Source organism: Phascolarctos cinereus, unplaced genomic scaffold (genome assembly GCF_003287225.1).
Source record: "Phascolarctos cinereus isolate Bilbo 61053 unplaced genomic scaffold, phaCin_HiC Scaffold_4;HRSCAF=312, whole genome shotgun sequence".
Taxonomy (NCBI): domain Eukaryota; kingdom Metazoa; phylum Chordata; class Mammalia; order Diprotodontia; family Phascolarctidae; genus Phascolarctos; species Phascolarctos cinereus.
This window is the reverse complement of record NW_027555847.1, coordinates 136,614,212-136,633,437: the sequence shown is the minus strand read 5'-3', so window position 1 is coordinate 136,633,437 and position 19,226 is coordinate 136,614,212. Positions and strand designations below refer to the sequence as shown.

The window sequence follows — 19,226 nt, the reverse complement described above, 5'->3', positions numbered from 1 at the left end:
GCTATTATAAAGGAGAGAAAGTAAGGAAAATGTGAGCAATGAGAAAGGGGGTGGAGAGTAAAATGGAAAGGGAAGAAGAGTAATAATTATGATGTCTGCAGCAGGAAAGTTTACAACACTGAATCTTATTAAGATTACTTGTGTGCCAGGAAGAAGTTCAATCCATGAGGGCCATGGACCCTCCTCACTTTCTGTCTGACCGAAGCTCTGCCTTGCCTCCTCTATTTCTTTCCTCTCATTCTCATAAATCCCTTCCAGCAATCTCTTTTATTTCCATAATTTCTGCACAGCCCAGTCCCATTCCTTATATACTCTCAAACTTCTTCCCCCTCTTTTAATAATAATTCCAGACCAGTACCCAACAATTCTTCCATGTCCAACGCCTTGAAATAGTCTTTCCCTTCCTCTCTTGTGCATAACTTCTTTAACCCCTCTCCCCTCTTTCCCAAGGAAGTAGACTGCTCCAGGGTCAGTACAAAAATATGTCCCTTTATTCAACCTCTATCGGTCAGGTCCTTGGCCACTTTTTCTTGACCTGTGACCTCTTCATCAAGTTCATGAAGATTCCTGAAAGGAGCATCATTTTCCAGTAACTCCCAACTTAGTACATATCCTGTCACATTAAGGGATTGCCCCTTATTTCTGGACCAGCTGTCAGCTGCTGTTACATGGTCCTGGGGGAGCTGAGTAGAGGGTCCACAGTTCTGTATTTCCTATTGCTTTTAGACCTTAATCGTCCTGAGATCCACCAACAAGGCTGAAGATTTGACTGCTTCCTATTTGATCTCCGCCCTCCCCCCAACCCTTTTCCACTCACAAGTGGGGAAGTAAGTGTCCAAGATTTCTTTCCCCTGTTGACTTTTGATTCTATTCTAGGCCATCAGTGGAAGGAATTGGAGATAGGGGCCAGTGAGAAGACCTGAGTTGGTCTAGAATGGGCAGATTTCTCAGAAGATGTGTGGCAGTTTGCCCACAGGAGCTTAGGTTCCTGGGCTGGAGCGGGTTTGCCAGTCCAGGTCAGAGCGCTGAGATGAGGGATCGTAGGGAGCTCTGGCTGGAGGCACTGAGCGGCCGGTAAGCCAGGGCTGGACCCTCAGGTGTGGGGTCTCCAGTGGGACTAGGGACAGCTACCCCACGGGGCCGGCGATACCAGACGACCCAGCTTCTCCCAGCTCCCCTGACAGGCCCCAGCACCAGTAGTCGCCCCATCAGCCCCTTCCCTGGTGCCAGCATACAGCTCCTGAGAGGGAGGGAGGAGATCAACAGGGTCCTGCTTCCTCTCCTCATCTCCATCTTCTCCCCTCCCAGGGCCCAGGTGTTCCTCATTATTCCCCTCCCCAAAACCCCTGCTCTCCAGGGACTCCCAAGTTCAGCTCCCAATTCTAAGGTCGCAAGCATCCTGCAGCCTAGCTCTCAGCCCTCCTCAGGATTTTCCCTTGGATTTTGATGCTGTCCCTCCCCTCCCCTCGGGGCTGGCCTGGGTCTGTCCTGGGTCTCAGAGGGTCCAGTCACACACCGTTTCCGAAGCAGGCGGTGGAAGGAGAAGACGATGAGAAGCAATACAGACACCACCGTCACGGCGTAGAAGACCCCAGCTGCAGGGGGATGGAAGAGAGACCATGAGAAAGCAGAAAGGTTTAAAGAGATACAGGAGGGCAGTGACCAATACCAGGGCAGCTGTGAGCCTCTGGAAGCTTCGTCAGTCTCCCTCCCAATTCCCATGGCACACAGACTTCTCATACCCCGGTCCCTGGCCTCTCACCCCCAATTCCAGGGTCTGGATCCCCAGGCCCAGTGCTGCAGTTAGTTCCATCCATGGGGACTGGCAAGGTCTGGGCCAAGCTTTGAGGGGATCCCATGTCCTCAAGAGGATCCAAAATCCCTGAGAAGAGAAGACCCAGGCTTGAGGTGGAGTTCTGGGCAAGATTGTGGTAAGTAATCTGGTCTGGGAAGTTGAGGGCTGGGGGTTAAGATGTACTGGAGTGGGGTACTGGGGGGTTGATTACTAGATAGGAAGGACGTGCCCCCTCACCTCTGTAGGTGAGGGCGAAACCCTGGGCATGGCCTCGGGGGTCACTGTGGAACATAAGCAGGATGGCAGCTGTGGGAAGGCGCAGGGGCCCGGGGGGCGGCGGCCTTGTCCCATCGAAATCCCGCAGTAGCCGGCCGGAGTTAGCCTCCCGAAGCTCCAGCCTGTCTCTGGAGTCGGCCAGCTCAAAAAGGCGGAAGGTGAGCTCCAGGGCGGACCCTGGAGGGTTCAGAATCCAGCTGCAGTTGCGGTCCGGGCCATATTCATCTGGAAAATCCGGGGAGTAGATGACACCCTGGGGGGCAGTCCAGTTCCCCTGGCAGGAGCCCACGGACACTGGAGGTGGGGGAAGGAGGCACAGTCATCATATGGCTTATGCCCATCTCACTGAGCCACTGCGCAAGTCCCACCCAGTGGAAAGAATCCAGGTCACACCTGTCTGGGGAGACTTCCTAAGAGGCTCCCACTTGGTTCTTTTATTCCTTAGATCCGCTCTATCCTCCTCCGCCCCTCCCACATTCACGCCCAGCTCCTCCTCCTCAGGGGTTGTCCCTTCCCCTGTCTGGTCCCACCCCAGGCCCCGCCTCATTTTCCAAGCCTCCCCCCTCCCCCCCCAATCCCGTCAAAACCCAGGCTCCTCCCCGATCTTGAAGTCCCAGTCCCATCACTCCTCCACGTTCGGAACGGTACCTCATCAGCTTTCTGGTCACTCTCACCTTCATAGATGCCCAGCCTCCCGTCTCCACCGCACAACTGTCCCGGGTGACCGAAGCAGATCTGGTCACAATCTGTGGCCGGGGCTGGACGGCCCCGGGCCAGGTCCCCTTCCGAGCCGCAGAAACAAGCGTAGCCGGCCTCCACCCCAGCTAGCTGCGGGAAAGAGGTCCGTCACCTCCAGGCCTCCTTGTTCTCACAAATTCAGAGCTAGGGCTGGAGGATGGGGAGTAAGGGAGAGGAGGGAACCAGGCCAGGTCGGCTTTACCTGGTATCCCTTCATGCGACAGAAGCGCAGGCAAACCTGCACTGTGAGTTTGGTGGAGGTGCCACTGGGGCCACTCAAAGCTGGAGGAGCCCCGGAATCCACAAAACAGCCTAAGTAGCCTGGCACTGAGGAAGGGAGGCAAAGGAGAATGGAAATAGGGTCAATCTAACCCCTCTTCCCTGAATCCCACCCCGCCTTCCCCTTCCTATTCTCCCAGTGCCAAAGACGGAGGCCTTGGGACTCTGATCTAACTTCTCCTCAGGTCCCGCCACTCCAACCACGGGCCCCAGGTGTTCTTACAGGGTCGTCACACTTTTAAGTTCCCCAAGCACCGGGTAGTTTCATCCCTACTCCGAACTCATGTGTCCCGGGACTTTGTTGTCCCTGTCCCGCCTTCAAGCTATCTTATTCCTACTAAAGATCCTAGTGCTCGCCCATCTCCCCAGGCCAAGGCTCACTGTGGCATGTGGGAATGTCGCAGTATCGCCAGTAGATCCCCTCCTCTGTCTCTGCGACATAGCACCAGGGTTGTACGTCTCCGTCGGGATTCCTAAAGCGGGTAAAGAGCCTGTCAGGCCTCATCTCTTTCCCACGTCTTCCCTTTCTTCCCCTTCTTTCCCCCAGTCCTGGCAAAGTTCCCCATCCCGTCTTCCACAGTAACAGAAAGTGTGTCCCCCTGCCGCCCCTTCCCCGCTCCGGCCCAAGTCCGCTCGCACCGGCAGAAGTTGTGTGCGCCCAGTCCCCAGCGGCCCTGGGGATCCTTGCTGCTGCTGTAGCTATGCTGCTGCGTCTGGTCCCAGAAAAGGCAGGGCCGACCACTGTCTCGGGGCCCCGTCCGGTTCTGGCGGCCTCGATAGTCCGCCCCATTCACCTGGTAGCACTCCGACGGCGCTGATTGCAAGGCCAGGGTTAGGGGTGTCCTGGACTGGCAGCTCTCTCCTAGAGAGCCTTCTTCCCTCCTCAACCCTCCCCTCCAGGGGTCAGAGCCACGCCCCCACCTCCGGTCAGCAGCCAGGCAGGCAGGCACACAGACAAGACAGACAGACATAAACAGGAAAATGCACCTGGGACGTGGGGAGGGTCAGTTTGCACAAAGAGAGTTGAATCAGGATGTCCTAGGAAGGCAGGGGTGGGGTACTGGACACCTGAGTTCTAGGAGGGAAGGAAGCTGTAGGTCTGGATGCCTGGAGGGAAAGGGGCAGGGGAACCTGGGGTCCTGTAATTGTAAGGGTCTGGGCGACTATCCTGGATGCCTGAGTTCTCAGACTAGAGGAAGCAGGGGACTGGACGCCTAGACATTGGGAAGGGACTGTACGATGAGATTCCAGAAGGGGAGCAGGTAAGGAGAATGGAGATGTGAATCTCAGGAAGGGAGGAGGCTGGGGAACAAAAATGCCTAGCTGCTGGGACAAGGGAGAGAGGCAATGGGGCCAGACTCCTGTGGGGGTTGGGGATTGGACAAGGGGGTCCCAAAAGAGGAGGATGCTGGGGGCCCAAATGCTTGGCTCCCAGAAGAGGATATTGCTTGGGTTGTTTTTGAGGACTCACCTGGGCTCTGCAGATTCCCTCCCAGGAACAGGGGCAGGGTAGGGGGTAGCAGCAACAACAGCAGAAGGCTCCAGAGATCCAGAGGTCCCATGGCCCCCTTTATGGGGAGGTCCTTGGCACCAGAGTCATGGAGCCCTCCAACTCCTGACCTCCCTCCCAGATACCTCCAGTCCTGGCTCTCTTGCCCTTCACTGGCCTCACTTCCCTTCCCCAGTATCTGGCACCTGCTTTTCTCAATTCCCCAAACAGCTCTCCTCACTCTTTCATAGACTCCATCTTCACCAAGCCTTTTGAACAGTAGTTTCTTTGGGAATGAGTCCTGCCCACATCTCTTGAGTTTTGCTGATTTTCTCAGCCAGTTTCTGAGTCTTTTCCTCCTCACTATCTCTGACTCTTCCCTCTTGTCTAAGCCTATATGACCATAACTTGAGTCTCTTTCTGAAGCTGCCTTACTCTCTCTTTTGTGTCTCTTCTGAGTTTCTCCCTCTCTTTCTCCCCTAGTCTGTCCTGGGTGCCTCCCGCCTCAGCCTTTGCCTGGCTCCAGGGCCTCCCTCTCATTCTCTGTCTCTAATTCCCTCCCTCTCAAACTCCCCACCTGGGATCTCCCTCCTCCCTCCCTGGGTGGGTCTCTCCCTCGCCCTTGGGGGGGAGCCTGGGAAGCCCCGCCTGAGAGGGTGAGGTACAGGCCCAGACACCTCCCCCTCTCTTACACTTCTTTGCTTTCTCCTTCCCTCCCCCTTGATGTGAGTTGCAACCTGCCTCCCCCCCATGAACCCCGGCATCCTCTTCTCAGCTTTAGTCGGCTGCTCTGAGATCGGAGAGTCCTTGTCCCCTCCCTGCATTTCAGGGGCTGGGGGAGGGGGAATGGTACTGAGGCATCTGGAGCTGTCTGAGCAGGTACAAGCCCAGGGGGGATTGGGGGGATTGAGGAGAGAGAACAGACAGAGACTCAGAGTCTAACAGAGACCCAGAGATATAAACACTAAGGCATGCGAAGACATAGACGTGGTATAGAGTGGGAACATTCACAGACATGCTGATGCTCCCACAGGCTTATGAGCTCACAGACAGGCTCTTGTGCTAGCTGACAAACAGAGTCACACTCTCACACGAGTTCCTCACACTTAGGCTCACGCCCTCACATGGGCTCCCATGCTCCCAGACATGCTTACATGGACCCACTGACTGAGAGATCAGATCTCTGATCTAAGTATAAGGATTTAGGGTCAGGAGTGTTATTGGAGAGGTTTTCCTCTGAGTCTCAGTTCTCCATGTTTCCCCTGCACATGCACCTTAAGAAGTGAACCCATCTGGTACCTGATAGAATGAAGCAGCCATACCCCAGTTTTAAAGCCTGAACCTCTCCAGGGACAAAGGTTCCTTGACTCCCAGTTCTCCTTTATTCCTAGGATCCAGGCATCCTGACCCATAGTCATTGCATTGCAGTCTTGATACCCAGACCTTACCCTGTAAGGGGACTCTGGCGTCTGGCCCCCTGGCCCATTCTAGGCCCCAGATGTGGAATTCCCCAATGCCCCCCACCTGGCTCTGTAGGGGGAGGGGGAATTCAGGCCCAGACAGGTGTGGGGGGAAATTCCCAGCCCCCTCCCCACCCCTCCCCCAAGAGGCCCCACTCCTCTGATCTCTGAGGCTCTCCTCACAACTCCTCCCTGCTCAGCTCAGCTGCCCCTGGGGCTTGGGGCGAGGCCAGCACAGGTGTGTGGAGATGGGAGGAGAGTTGTGCTTGGTGAAGGCTGGGGTCAAGACACCTGGGTCCTTGGGGAAAGTCAGGCTTGGGAGTTAGGATACCTGGATCATGGGAAGGAGTGGAGTTTGGAGGTTAGGATACCTAGATTCTGGGACAGAGTGGGGACTGAGGGGGGAGGGGTGTCAATATGCCTAGGTGGGATGGGGAGTGGAGGTCACCATGCAGAAAGATGGAAGATAGCAAATTTCAGGTAGAGGCTATTTGAGGGGATGGGGGAAGGACAAAGCCTCAGACGCTTAAGTCTCTTCTTCCTTCTTGTTTCTGGGTTTTTTGTTTTGTTTTGTTTTGTTATTTTGTGTTTTGCTAGGCAATGGGGTTAAGTGACTTGCCCAGGGTCACACAGCTAGTATCAAGTATCTGAGTGTGATGTTTTTGTTTCTGTTTTTTTTTTCTTCTTCCTTCTTAAACTTGAACTTCCCCCAATGTCCACAGACTGAGGCCCAAACTCACTTTGTCCTGATTGCTAAGCCTTTCTCTAGTTCTACACCAGTCCACACCTGCTCTCCCCTCCTGCCCCTATCTTCCCCATCTTGCCCATTCTCAAAAATGAGAGTGCTAAAGCTACATTCTGGGCTCCCAAGGCATTCCAGGGAGTGAGATGGGAGGCCATCTCCTGTACTTGGTTTACTATGTCCTAGCAAACTCCTCTCCTTTTCCATCTGCTCTCCTCCTTTCCCCTCCACCCGTTACAGCTTCCCCACACAAGAACTTCAGAAACATTGGTTAAGATGCAGTGGGCAAAAGCCCAAGGCTAACGACCAAAAGGTTAATCTCTCCCTATCTTCACCCCGAAGCCTTACTTGCTCATTTTTGACATTAACCCAGCTCCCTATCCCCAACTCTCTCACTGATACCAACTCAGAATCACAGATCCTGGCAATCTCCAAATGTCAAAGTAGGAAAGGAACTCAGTGGTGACCTAGTCTACCCCTTACCTGAACAAGAATCTCCCTGATAGGTGATATCTAGCCTCTGCTTGAAGGCCCCTAGTAATGGGCCACTTACTTTTGGACAGCTCCAACTAGGAAGAAGACAGAGAACTAGGTGGAAGGTAAAGGTCAATCTTCTGGTCATTTGCTTTGGGCTTCTGCCCAGTGCAATTCAACCAATGTTCCTGAAGTTCTTATGTGGAGAAACTGTGGCCAGAGTGAGTTACCACCACATAGGGAACGAAGTACAGGAGATGGCCTCCCATCTTCCTCTCTGGAACCCTTTGGGAGTTCAGACTGTAGATTTAGGGTCCTCATTTCTGAGGATGAGTAAGAAAAGGGCAGGAGGAGCAACCCAAGGCTAGAGCAGCTCTGGGTTGGTGCGGAAGGCTTAGCACTCAGCACAAAATGAATTTATGTCTTAGTCTAGCATTCCTGGGGGGAGAAAATAAGGGGCTTAAGAGTCTGACTGGGGTATCATGCAATGGAATTATCACTTCCCTTCCATTTGGACATTACAATTTTATAATGTAGATCAATTAACTTTTTTTCAGCTGCCATGTCACACTGTTGACTCAACTAATCAGTTTTCAGACTTCTAAAATTCCCAGTTTTTTTTCATAGGAATTATGGCCTAACTTCCTCCACCCTAAACTTGTACAGTTGATTTCTTGAACCCAGGAGTAGGACTTGAAACTGAATAGGGATAAATATAATCTCATTAAATTTAGCCCACAGTTTTAACCTTCTCCTAGCACGGTGCATTGGGAAAAACACTGGACTTGGAATCTAGGAAATACAGGTTTTCAATTCACATCAGACACTTACTAGCCAGTTGACCAACCATAGGCAAGTCACTTATCCTTAGCTTCTCTGTGCTTGTTTTCTCACCAATAAAATAAAAACAATCATACTGGTAGTACCTACCTCACAGGATTCCTGTGAAGCTAAAATGAGATAATGTATGCAAAATTTAAAGCAACATGTAAGTGTCAGCTATTCTTATTAGCCCATCAAAATAATTTTGGATCCTCATTCTCTTGTTCCAACATGTTAGCTATCTCTCCTGGCTTCACACCATCAGCAGATTTGACAAGCATCTAGGCTTTCAATCTAGTAACTAAAAAAAAAATCCTGAACAGGACCAAGGACAGATCCTTGGGACCTTACACTGGTGACCCCCATCCAGGCTTTGGTCTGGAACATTCAACCTTCTCTGAATCTCCCTAATTGTACTATTGTCTAGTCCACATCTTTCTACCTTGTCAATAAGGATATCGTCTTGTTAAATATCTTCCTGAAATCCAGGTGTGCTATGTAGATAGCATTATCCTATAAGTCTAGTAGAAGTCCTGTTTACCTTTTAATACGTTTTTCTTTAAAAGGAGCAAGTTGTGTACAGGGGAGTTAAATGATTTATAGACAAGGAAAAAACTGCTCTAGAACCAACTTATTCATCATCATTATCATTTTTACCCTCCTCATCTTCTTCCTCTTCCCCATCTTCATGTTCCTCATCTTCTCCACCTTCCTTTTTTTCCCCTTTCTCTCCTCAGCTTTGACAATCAGATTTTCTCTTAGTCCAGTATATAGAAAGACCAGGATGTTCCCCTTTGATTTTTCGATGATACTCAGAAGAGAATAAGAAAAAAGCTGAAGGTGGCTTTGTGGGTTAATTGGAATCATCAAACTTCATCTTCATCATCATCATCATCATCATCATCATCATCTCTTCTTCATCATCATCATCTTCTTCATCTTCTTCACTTCACTGAGATGTGTAGGACTTAATTTCTTTTTCATGATGAACCTTATCAGCTTTTGTCATATCCTCAAATTTTCTTTTCTCTTTAGTGATCATTATCTTCCAACTTTATGAGGTTTTTCTTTTTCTTTTTTTAAAGAAATTCTGAGGTCACAGAAGCATTTGGATGCTTCTTCTTGTGTTCCTCTCAGCAAGTTTGCACAAAGAAGGCATATGAAGACAGTTTACCTCTCAGCTTCTTGGGATCCCTTTGCCTACTTTTGATTACTTTCCCTCCATGCCACACAGAGTAGCCCAGTGCCTATCTGGCTCTTACTTGCCCCTGTACTGTCCTTGTGGAGTTCAATGTACTCCAATAGCTATGAAAGCACAAGCCAGAACTAAAAGTACTGTTGAAAAGGGAAATAAAGTTGGTTCTTAATGAATCCATGCCAACAAGTGATCATCATCTCCTTTTCTAAGTGCTCATAAACCATCACTTAAATAATATATTCTTGGATTTTGCCAGGGATCAAAATCAGGCACATTGATTTATAGTTTGAAGAATTCCCTCTCTTCTCTTTCTGAGAGTCAACATTCTAGGAGACAACATTTGCCCCTCCCCAGTCCTGAAGCAGCTCTCCAGTTCTCCATTTGTCTTTAAAATTACATCCATTGGCTCAGTAATCACAAAGATCCTTCCACATCCAGGGATATAGTTATTCAGACCTGGTGCCTTGAACTCATTGAAGGCAGTTAAGTATTCTTGCACCATCTTTTCATTTATCTTGAGTTTCAACTCTTAGTTAACCATTTCAATTCTATTTGGTAAAAGTAGCAGAATCAAAATAATAGTTAAGTAGTTTGGCTTTCTCTCTGTTTTCTGCCATTATCATTCCATCCACCTGAGCAGCAACAGTCCCACACACTCTTTGATTTTCCATTTGTACCCAAGAAAGATTGACAAATGCCCTTTTTGGTGGTCCTTGCCCTTCATAACTAGCTTCTATTCATTTTGAAGTTTAATGCTCCAGACCATATCATTACAGGACTATGCCATTTCTTTGTATTTATTTCCAGTTACCGCCCCTTACTTCCATCCTCCATACCTATGCCTTAAAGATCTAAGTGTGTCCATTTGTTTCCTGTATATCCACATTGGTCTTCTTAACAGTTTCCCCCTTTCTTCCTCAGCAGAATCTTTTGTAGTTGCATCATCAAAATTTCATCTCCTTTTTATGCTGACATCCTCCATAAAACTTCAGAGCATAGGCTCTTTTCTATCCTTTCTCTGAACTCTTTCAAATTTGATCTCTTATCTAGGGCGCACATCAAACTATGTCTGTAATTTCCCTCCTTATCCCAAACTGTAAGGTGAGAGGGTCATTTAACTTCTTCGTTTCCCATCATTTTCAGCAACTGGATCCTCCCAGAATCAGGCCTAGGTTCCTCTCCTGAAGAATGAATATATTATGAAGGTAACTCAAGAATTTATCAGCTGCTCTGCATTTATCAGAGAGAAAGCTCTGGCCAGTTGATGTTCTTCATTATTATTGTCCTGACATTGGCCCCTCCTCCCCTTTATCATATCTTCATCCCTCACACTGACTCCATCTCTCCCTGTCCTAATCCCTGACACCGAACCCAATTGCCCTGGTTTCCCAAAAGTAGACTCAGACCTCCCCCATCTACTGAACTCTATCCTTGAATACCTTCTAACCTTAAAAAACTTCTGCCATACATGAAGACTTTCCCAACTCTCTCAGTAATTACCTTTCCTCCTTCAGACCTCACGTAACACTTTGTCTGCAGGTTTCTAATGCACACATCACACATCATTTTATGTTATCATTAACTGCATACATGTCGTATCTCTCTATTAGGCTGCAAAGTTTTTGTTTGTTCGTTTTTTGGCAATTGGGGTTAAGTGACTTGCCCAGGGTCACACAGCTAGTAAGTGTCTGAGGCCAAATTTGAAGTCAGGTCCTCCTGACTCCAGGGCCAGTGCTCTATTCACTGCGCCACTGACTTGCTCCTGTGAAGCTTTTTGAAGTCAGGAACTGCATCTTTCTTCAATTTCTATGCATAGTAGATAAATGATAAATGCACTGAACTCCTCAGAGTGGTAGGTAGCTCTCTGCTTCCACCTGCTGGACAAGATCAGAAGTGCAGCAACTCTTTCTTCAGTTTTAGCAACCCTCTAGTCCCATACTCCTGACTCTTGCTCCTGGCCACAATCTGGCTATGTGAATTACTGGGCAGCATAGACAAAGGGAAAAGGACAGGAAGAGTCTTTATTGGTCAACTTGCCTCCTACATGTTTATCCTGGTGCTTGGCTTTCCTTCCTGTAATCTGTGTTTCACCAGGTGCTGGATTAATCATGCTAATATATAGCTCTGTCTAGGTCACTCCCATAATCTCAATGCCTTCCTATTGGACAAAGTATAACCTTTAGAACAAAGCACAAACTTCTTAGCCTGATATTCAAGGCTCTCCACAATGTGATTGTCACCTACATTTTCATTTTTATCTTAGCTCAGTGCTTCCAATACAAAATTACAAGTCAAATGCCAATATAATCTAGCACCTACCAGTTCCTCTTACCCTCTCATGCCTCTCATGCTCTTATGCATTCAAGCAAGCAGATGCCCATGCTTAGCACAGATTTCTGATCTTTCCTTCCTCTCACCTCCAGCTGGAATTCAGCTTTCTCAATCCTCTCTGTTTGACCACTCCTTTGCATTTATCAATATCAATTTTATTTTATTTTTTATATTTTAATTTTTGTAATTAAAATTCTAAGTATATTAATTTTAATAATTAATTTAAAAATTCTTAATATTTAATTTTATTTTATATTTGTGTAGCACTTGGATGGACTCTCTCTCCCTTCCACCTCCCACCCCTCAACACCAGATAGGCTGTCTGCGGTTTAAGGTACTCTGTGGATCCATGTTCACTCAAAAAGCCCACAGCTTACAAACCTTCACCAACGTATATACATTTACTAGTTAGCCAGAGGACCCAATTAGTTCCAAGAAAAGGCATACAATGAAATAGCATAGTAAAAATGTAGCAATAGCATATTTCTTCCATAAACCTGGAACACATTTTCTCACAACTACACATACTACCAGTGGGAAGACTGGACACATTTAGAGAACACCCATGGAAGGCATATACATAGGAAATATGCAGCCAGGGAGCGGCAGGGCTACCAATTTCTTCTGGTGATGCCGTTCTGCTCCTTATGGGCTTGTTAGTCTGGTTCTCTGTGGTCTGGTGTGGGTAGAGTTATTGCCCTGGTGTTGGCTCCAAATCCCTCTATTATCCCGCCATCCCTAGAACTGACCCCACTTCTCCCTGTTCCAATCACTGACACTGGTCCCAAGTACCTTGGTCTCCCAAAGCCAGACAGACCCCCTTCTCCATCTATTCTGGCAGGAATGTCAGGGGGTGTGGGCATAATGGGTGTGCTCTGCTACTACCATTTCCCCCCAGTCTCCACAGCTGCTCTTGCCACTCTTCTGCTGACCAAGCAGTCACTGTGAAGTGTAGTTCTCTCATCTTATGAACTGTTTCCAGCTTCTTGCTTTAGCAGGGGTCTTCAGCAGAGATACTACTTTTTCTTCATAAGAGGAAGGCGAGTGGGCTCTGCCACGTCTTCTTTCACTTACAGCCAAGGGGCTTAAGTATCAGCTGTTTTAGAAAGGCAGGGGCCTCCTATACCTAGTGTTAAACTAAAGAAAAAACCCTTAGCTGTTTCCCTTGCCACAGAAGAGTTTGTTGGTCCAAAGAGCCTTGGTTGTGCTGGGCCTTTCCTTTCTAATAGGAGAGCCTTGCGCCCAGGAGCCTAGCACAAAATAACCATTTTTCTATGCCCAGAGGAAATGAGTCTCTTTTTTTGTAAGACAACTGGGGTTAAGTGAAGAAGTCTATTTTTTAACCTCAATCAGCCTCTACCTGACTTAAAGCTTGTTAACTCATGCCAAACTATACCCATTTAGAATAATTTTTAGGACTGTCTTTTAAAAAAAATGGATTTGCTTCACTTTAGCTTAATTTAATTTTTTTACAAGCATTTATTTTTTCTCCCTCCAATTCCCCGTTTCAACTAAACAAAACTTGAAAAGAAAAAGAAAAAGAAAACCTTTATAACAAATATGCAGAGTGCAGCAAAACAAAATCCCACATTGGCCATGTCCAAAAATGTCTGTCTCATGCTGTATTTTAAATCCATCACTTCTTTGGCAGGAGATAAATAGCATGCTTCATCTTCAGTCTCCTGGAATTGTGGTTTATTATTGCATTGATCAGCGTTAGAAAGTCTTTCAAAGTTGTTTTTTCCTATAACATTGTTGGCATTGCATAAATTGTTCTCCTGATTCTGCTGACTTCACTCTGTATCAGTTCATAGAGGTCTTCTCAGGTTCCTCTGAAACAAGGACTGCTCTTTCAACAAAATACCACAGGCTATCATAGTCCTAGGTTGCCCGTTTTCTCAAGCCCCAAATTCTTTTTTTTATTTTCCAGGTAGAGGAAAGAATCTAGGGGCAAGAAAGCAAAAAGAACAAAAATCCCAATATGGAGATGCTTCAAAGAATTGCCTTAAGACTTGGAAATGGAGAGGATCCCCTTCAATTGGGGAATGGCTGAACAAGTTGTGGTATATGAAGGTAATGGAATACTATTGTGCTATAAGAAATGATGAACAGGCTGACTTCAGAAAAACCTGGAAAGACTTGTATGGACTGATGCTGAGTGAAGTGAGCAGAACCAGGAGAACATTGTACACAGTAACAGTCACATTGTGTGATGACTAACTTTGATAGTCGTAGCCCTTCTCAGCAATGCAAGGATCTAAAAGTCTCATGATGAAAAATGCTATCCACAAAAAAGAAAGAACTATGGAGTTTGAATGCAGATCGAAGCATACTATTTGCTCTCTTTTTTTCCTTCTGTTCTGTTTTGTTTCCTCTTTCTTGTGGTTCCTCCTATTGGTTCTAATTCTTCCTTACAACATGACTAATGTGAAAACATGTTTAATAGGAATGTATATGTAGAGCCTACATCAGATGGCATGCTGTCTTGGGGAGGGAGGTGGGGAGGGAGTGGGAGAAAATTTAAAATTCAAAAGCTTACAGAAGTGATTGTTGAAAACTAAAAACAAGTTAATTAATTTTTTAAAAAAGGAATTACCTTGTTTCTCAATTCTTTGCTTCAGATCTTGGTATCTATTACGTATGTGTTGTCAACATCAAGCTTCTTCAGGCTTGGAGCCATGCTACAGCTGGTGGTATGCATCGTGTTTGACAGAATCTCTCTCTAGCTCCTACCTTCACCTTCACCTTCACCTTAGACTATCAGCTCTTTGAAGGGAGAGTCTGCGCCTTTTTTCATCTTTGAATTCCTATCCCTCAGGATACTGCCTTGCCTACAGTATGTATGTACTTATTGATGTTGGCCCAGTTTAATTTTGGTGGCAAGCAGATCCTAATCCTAAGAAAATCCTAATGTATCATATTTCTCTAGTGCAGGGGTAAGAAACCTGTGGCCTCGAGGCCACACATGTGGCCTTCTAGGTCCTTGGGTGCAGCCTTTTGACCGAATCCTTTTATGAAGCGGATTTGTTCTGTGAAGTTTGGATTCAGTCAAGGAGCAGCACTTGAGGACCTACAGGGCCATACATGTGGTCTCAAGGCAGCAGGTTCCCCAGCCCTGCTGTAGTGCTTCTGTTACAATACCTTATGAGATGGATAATACCAGCATTATCACCCTAATTTTATAGATGGAGAAATTGAGGCCTAGAGAATAGGAAGGATGTACTTAAGGTAATACACTTAATCAGTGGTAATCATGCGTTGGACCTGAGTAGAAAAATAACAGATTTGAAGACAAAAGATCTAGATCTGAAGCCTGGCTCTGCAGCTGAGGCTGCCTGACCTTAGGAGTTCACTCTGGGGTTCATTCTTCTTATCTGTAAAATGATTTAAGTTGCAAACATCCTTTCATCCACACGAGTACCTGCCTTGCATGAGCACTAGCAGTGAAAAGGTAGGTCAGTGGGCAGGATGAAGCGACTCATCATGCCATCCCTACAAAAGCCACCCTGTGGCCCTCCAAGCTCTGGCTGCTCTAGCTCCGAGGTCCCCTTGACTGATCCTAGTATTTGTATGGCAGGACCCTTTCTGGGTCCTCTCTGCTTTTGAGTCTCTTGCTTATCCCTGGTAGGAATAGACCAGCCTGGGTTCCCTATGGTTCTCAGTTTTCCAGTACTTTAGAAATCAGCTCAGGTTCTATCTCACCTTGTTTAGTCTAGGGTTGAAAATGTCAAGATTATTGTGATAGTGATAGAGACTGGATGAACTTGTGAGTGATTGTCATGACAAGGCAGCCTCTACCTGATTCTTGAATTCTGTTTGTTTTTCTGCAAGTCTACAGAAAGGAAGGCACTCAATAAATTAATTAACCAGTAAGATAGTGTAATATGTGAAATATATATTTATGTATGTATGCCTATATATATAATCTATATGTATATATATATATAATCTATATGTGTGTGTGTGTGTGTGTGTGTGTATATATATAAAATGGAAGAACATTTGGTTTTCACTTCTCCATTCTCCACCAGCAGGTTGATGTAATCACTAAAGTAAGGGCCAGATAGCAGAGATAATCAGGTATTAGCATGCTAACAAAATGCAAAGACCTGTCAATTCCCTGCAATACCCTTGTGAAGTATGAAGGAATTCTCTGACTGAGATGCCAAGGCAAGGAGGCATTTATTGGGTAAAGTTTGGCCATGCCTGGGAAGACTTAAAAGAGCTAAGCCTGCCAAGCTATCTAACAGTTGAAGAGTTCATCAGTTTGAGGCAGAGTTAAGATGCACCTCCCAGGGAGATAAAGATGTTTATGGGGGCAGCGAGGTAGTGCAGTGGATAGAGTGTGGACCTTGGAGTCAGGAGGACCTGAGTTCAAATCCGGCCTCAGACACATAACACTTACTAGCTGTGTGACCCTGAGCAAGTCACTTAACCCCATTGTTAAACCCATGTTTATGGGGACACATACACAAACAAAAACAAAAAAAAATGCACACAACACACATGCATGTGCACATGCACACACACAGGAACAGAAAGAAGCTCCAAGAAGTGAGACTTCTGAAAGCAGAGGAGATTGAGGAAGGAACTATTCCTGGCAGTTATGAGTCAAGCTGCAGAGAGGAGAAGCAGCAGGGAGCCAAACTGAACAACCCTCGCAGGAGAGATGCTGTACTCAGAGAGAAACAGCATGAACTCAAAAGAAAAAAGCCCCTTCTCTTCTGGAGAAGGGTACCCCATACGTATAAACATGTATATTATATATGTGCATATACACATGTGTATATATGTGTAGATATATATTATACTACCCATGTACAATATAATAAAAGCCTGGGTTGTATATGTTTATTATGTAATTAATTATTATTATTATTGTAAATTTATACATATAACCCATGTTTCCAGTCAAACTTGGATCATTTTATATAGGACTCTCCTAGTTGGGGGAGAGAATGCTAACTCAATACTCTGTGCCAACTTGAGTAGAGGATTGTATACAAGAGCTTTGTAGAAGAGACACTTTTTTTTTTGCTTTTTGGTGAGGCAATCAGGGCTAAGTGACTTGCTCAGGGTCACACAGCTAGTAAGTGTGAAGTGTCTGAGGCTGGACTTCAAGTCCTTCTGACTCCAGGGCCAGAGCTTTATCCACTGCGCCACCTAGCTGCCCCTAAAAGATACTTTTCTACTTCAAGAAGGATATCTGAAAGACAGAGAGAGAGAGAGAGAGAGAGAGAGAGAGAGAGAGAGAGAGAGAGAGAGAGAGAGAGAGAGAGAGAACATCTGTTCCAGAATCTCTCTGAGGAGAGATACATGGAGAGAGGGATTTTAGATGCCATAGACATGTCGGGGAAGCTGGCTCTTCAACACGTCTCTGATTTCTAGCTGGCTTCCTAGAGACTTTGGGAAACATCTCCTTTAGTGAGATCCCAGATCACTCCCATCTGTATAACTTCTCCAATTTCTATTTGCGATTTGCTTGAATAAAATGTTCAATCACCATTCACTCTGTGTGATGGTATTTTGTGTAAGTAGCATTTAGTGGGAAGGAGTTAAGCCTGTGGGTGTATGTAACAGGACTTAAGCCTGTGGGTTTGCCTTGAGGAACCAATCAGGAAAGTGGCTTTTTGTTTGGACCTCTTGGACCCTTAGGCCAACAATATTTAGGGGGGCTATAGATATAATTTATAATCACAGTCCAGTTCTCCTCATGGAGAAGGAAGAAAAGAATGCCCAGCATTCAGACTCATGGGGCTCAAAGGCTTGCCTGCCAATCCAACCCCCCCACCCCAGCTGCCATATTGGCTCTTGTCCTTCCATCAGAGGCAGTTCAAATCTCAGACTATATTTATCTATGCCTTGCTGCAAGCTAGGTGTCTATCCCTCAAGATAACTCACATAAACATACATATCTTATACAGGCAGATACATCTTACACACACACAATTCATTTATATACATATGCTCTCACAATATATGTATATATATATATATACACACACACACACACACACACACTATAATTTATATATGTCAAATATCTGTGTGTATGTATGTATGTATATATCCTTTGTTTTTTAAACAAAGTTTCTCTAATTTTTAACCAAAGAGATCCTTTCCCTTTCTAACATTACTGCATGGATATATAGGTTTATTTGCTCTTGGTAGCCAGATTCAAAGTTTAATCTAGAGAAAAAAGGAAATGGAATATCACTCTGAATTATGAGAATCATGAAAATCTCCATATGACTTGTCCCTATCCCATGTCTGGGAAATTTTCTTCAATCTGACCAACCCTCTACATTGACATTATACAGGTAATCCATACTATAGCTGCACACCTTTTATCGTACAAAAGAGATTGGGAATAATCTCTTTCTGTTTCTCTTTTTCCTTTGGTGCCCAAACTAAATGAATGACTGACCAGAAGCTTCTTCAAGGACAAAAGAAGAAGAACCTTGGGGATTTGGGGAGCTGAACATCTAAAGACATTTTCCTCCCTTTTTTAAGGGCTCGTTGATTTGTTTACCTCTGGTGGACTTTGGGGAAGGGGAAGGAGTAGTATATCATTCACATCATCATAACTTCACTGGAATGGTTCAGTGGCCCCCTCCTGCTAAGGTTCTTATTACCTTCAGAACTTTCTGTGATCTTAAGGGTTATACATGATAGATCAGAATACACTTATTGAAAAAAAAAACAACCAGAATACAATTACTGAATGAAATTGAAAATAAAAGATATGACATTAAAACTCCTGAGTGGCTGTAAACCTGACACCATCAGCAAGGTCTGAAATCCCAGCTCCCCAGTGGTTGCAGCCAGTTCCTGTTAAGATCTAAGTTTTCAATTTCACTTCTGCCAGAGGAGCAGGCCTGCCCAAAAGCCTTTTGCTGACAGGCATCTGCAGTAACCACATAAGGGAACAGTCTTCCCATTTGCTTCCTTGACTCCTGGAGAGACATTTAGCCAGTCTCTTCTTGTCAGGTGACACATGAAGATCTCTGGTCACTGGAGGGTATTTCTGATGGCTCAGACACCCACCTGTGCAGATCCTGGTCCTGAGGCCCTGCAATGCAGCAATCCCACTACCCCTACTGTCTCAGGAGGGCTTCCCAAGAGTCTATCCCCAGGCCTCTTTTAGAGTGTTTCTCGTAAAGCAGTCATCTGTGCCTTTGTTTTAGATGCTTGGCAGTAACTCAAAATTACTTGACCTTTTTTGGCAAATCCAAGTATGCTAATCCCCTGAAGCTACACCAGCCACACTTCTGTTTCCTTTGGTGCCTTCAGGGTAGAAACACTGCAGGAGAATGCTAAGAAAATGCAAAGGGAAGAAGAGCCCTCACAGTTGATGCAGTCACAGAAGCAGGTGTTGGGGAGTTTTCCTACCAATTCTCACCCTCCCCAAAATGTAAAGCAATTATTCAACTCGAGAGGATTATAGAGGCTGGGCCATTGGATAAAAGCCAAAAACATTTTGTGATTGGCTGAAAGAATCAGTCATAGCCCTTAGGCCTGTAAATTAAAGAAGTAAGCCAGTTAGCTCTTGGAAGAATTTAAGTTCATGTTTGAAAGTTGGAAGCAGTTTTACCACAAGGCAGTAAGATGGTGGAGGGAAT

At 46.0% G+C, this 19,226-nt stretch overlaps 1 protein-coding gene and 1 pseudogene across 2 annotated transcripts; both read right to left on the bottom strand.

The window, feature by feature from the left end:
* Nucleotides 1-468: 468 nt before the first annotated feature.
* KREMEN2 (kringle containing transmembrane protein 2) lies at nucleotides 469-6,076 on the bottom strand. Of its 2 annotated transcripts, XM_020995622.2 has the most exons (9): nucleotides 4,560-6,076; nucleotides 3,728-3,902; nucleotides 3,470-3,561; nucleotides 3,012-3,136; nucleotides 2,746-2,899; nucleotides 2,033-2,365; nucleotides 1,763-1,882; nucleotides 1,517-1,595; nucleotides 469-1,240 (listed from the first exon to the last, which is right to left on the bottom strand). In XM_020995622.2, the coding sequence occupies exons 1-9, from the start codon at nucleotides 4,648-4,650 to the stop codon at nucleotides 1,018-1,020; spliced, it is 1,392 nt and encodes a 463-aa protein (XP_020851281.1). In that variant the 5' UTR covers nucleotides 4,651-6,076; the 3' UTR covers nucleotides 469-1,017. The 2 variants fall into 2 exon arrangements, with proteins under 2 accessions (XP_020851281.1, XP_078008755.1); XM_078152629.1 differs by lacking the exon at nucleotides 4,560-6,076 and having other exon boundaries at nucleotides 3,728-4,397.
* A 1,479-nt stretch (nucleotides 6,077-7,555) lies between these two features.
* LOC110214511 (high mobility group protein B1-like 1 pseudogene) lies at nucleotides 7,556-10,107 on the bottom strand (annotated as a pseudogene).
* Between the last annotated feature and the right edge of the window lie 9,119 nt (nucleotides 10,108-19,226).

Coding starts and splice junctions, on each gene's coding strand:
- KREMEN2 (XM_078152629.1), bottom strand. CDS start 4,059: ATGTCTGTCTGTCTTGTCTGTGTGCCTGCCTGCCTGGCTGCTGACCGG. Junction 3,137..3,469: donor CGACATTCCCACATGCCACA/GTGAGCCTTGGC, acceptor TCCCTTCCTCAG/TGCCAGGCTACTTAGGCTGT. Junction 2,366..2,745: donor GAGGCTGGGCATCTATGAAG/GTGAGAGTGACC, acceptor CCCCACCTCCAG/TGTCCGTGGGCTCCTGCCAG.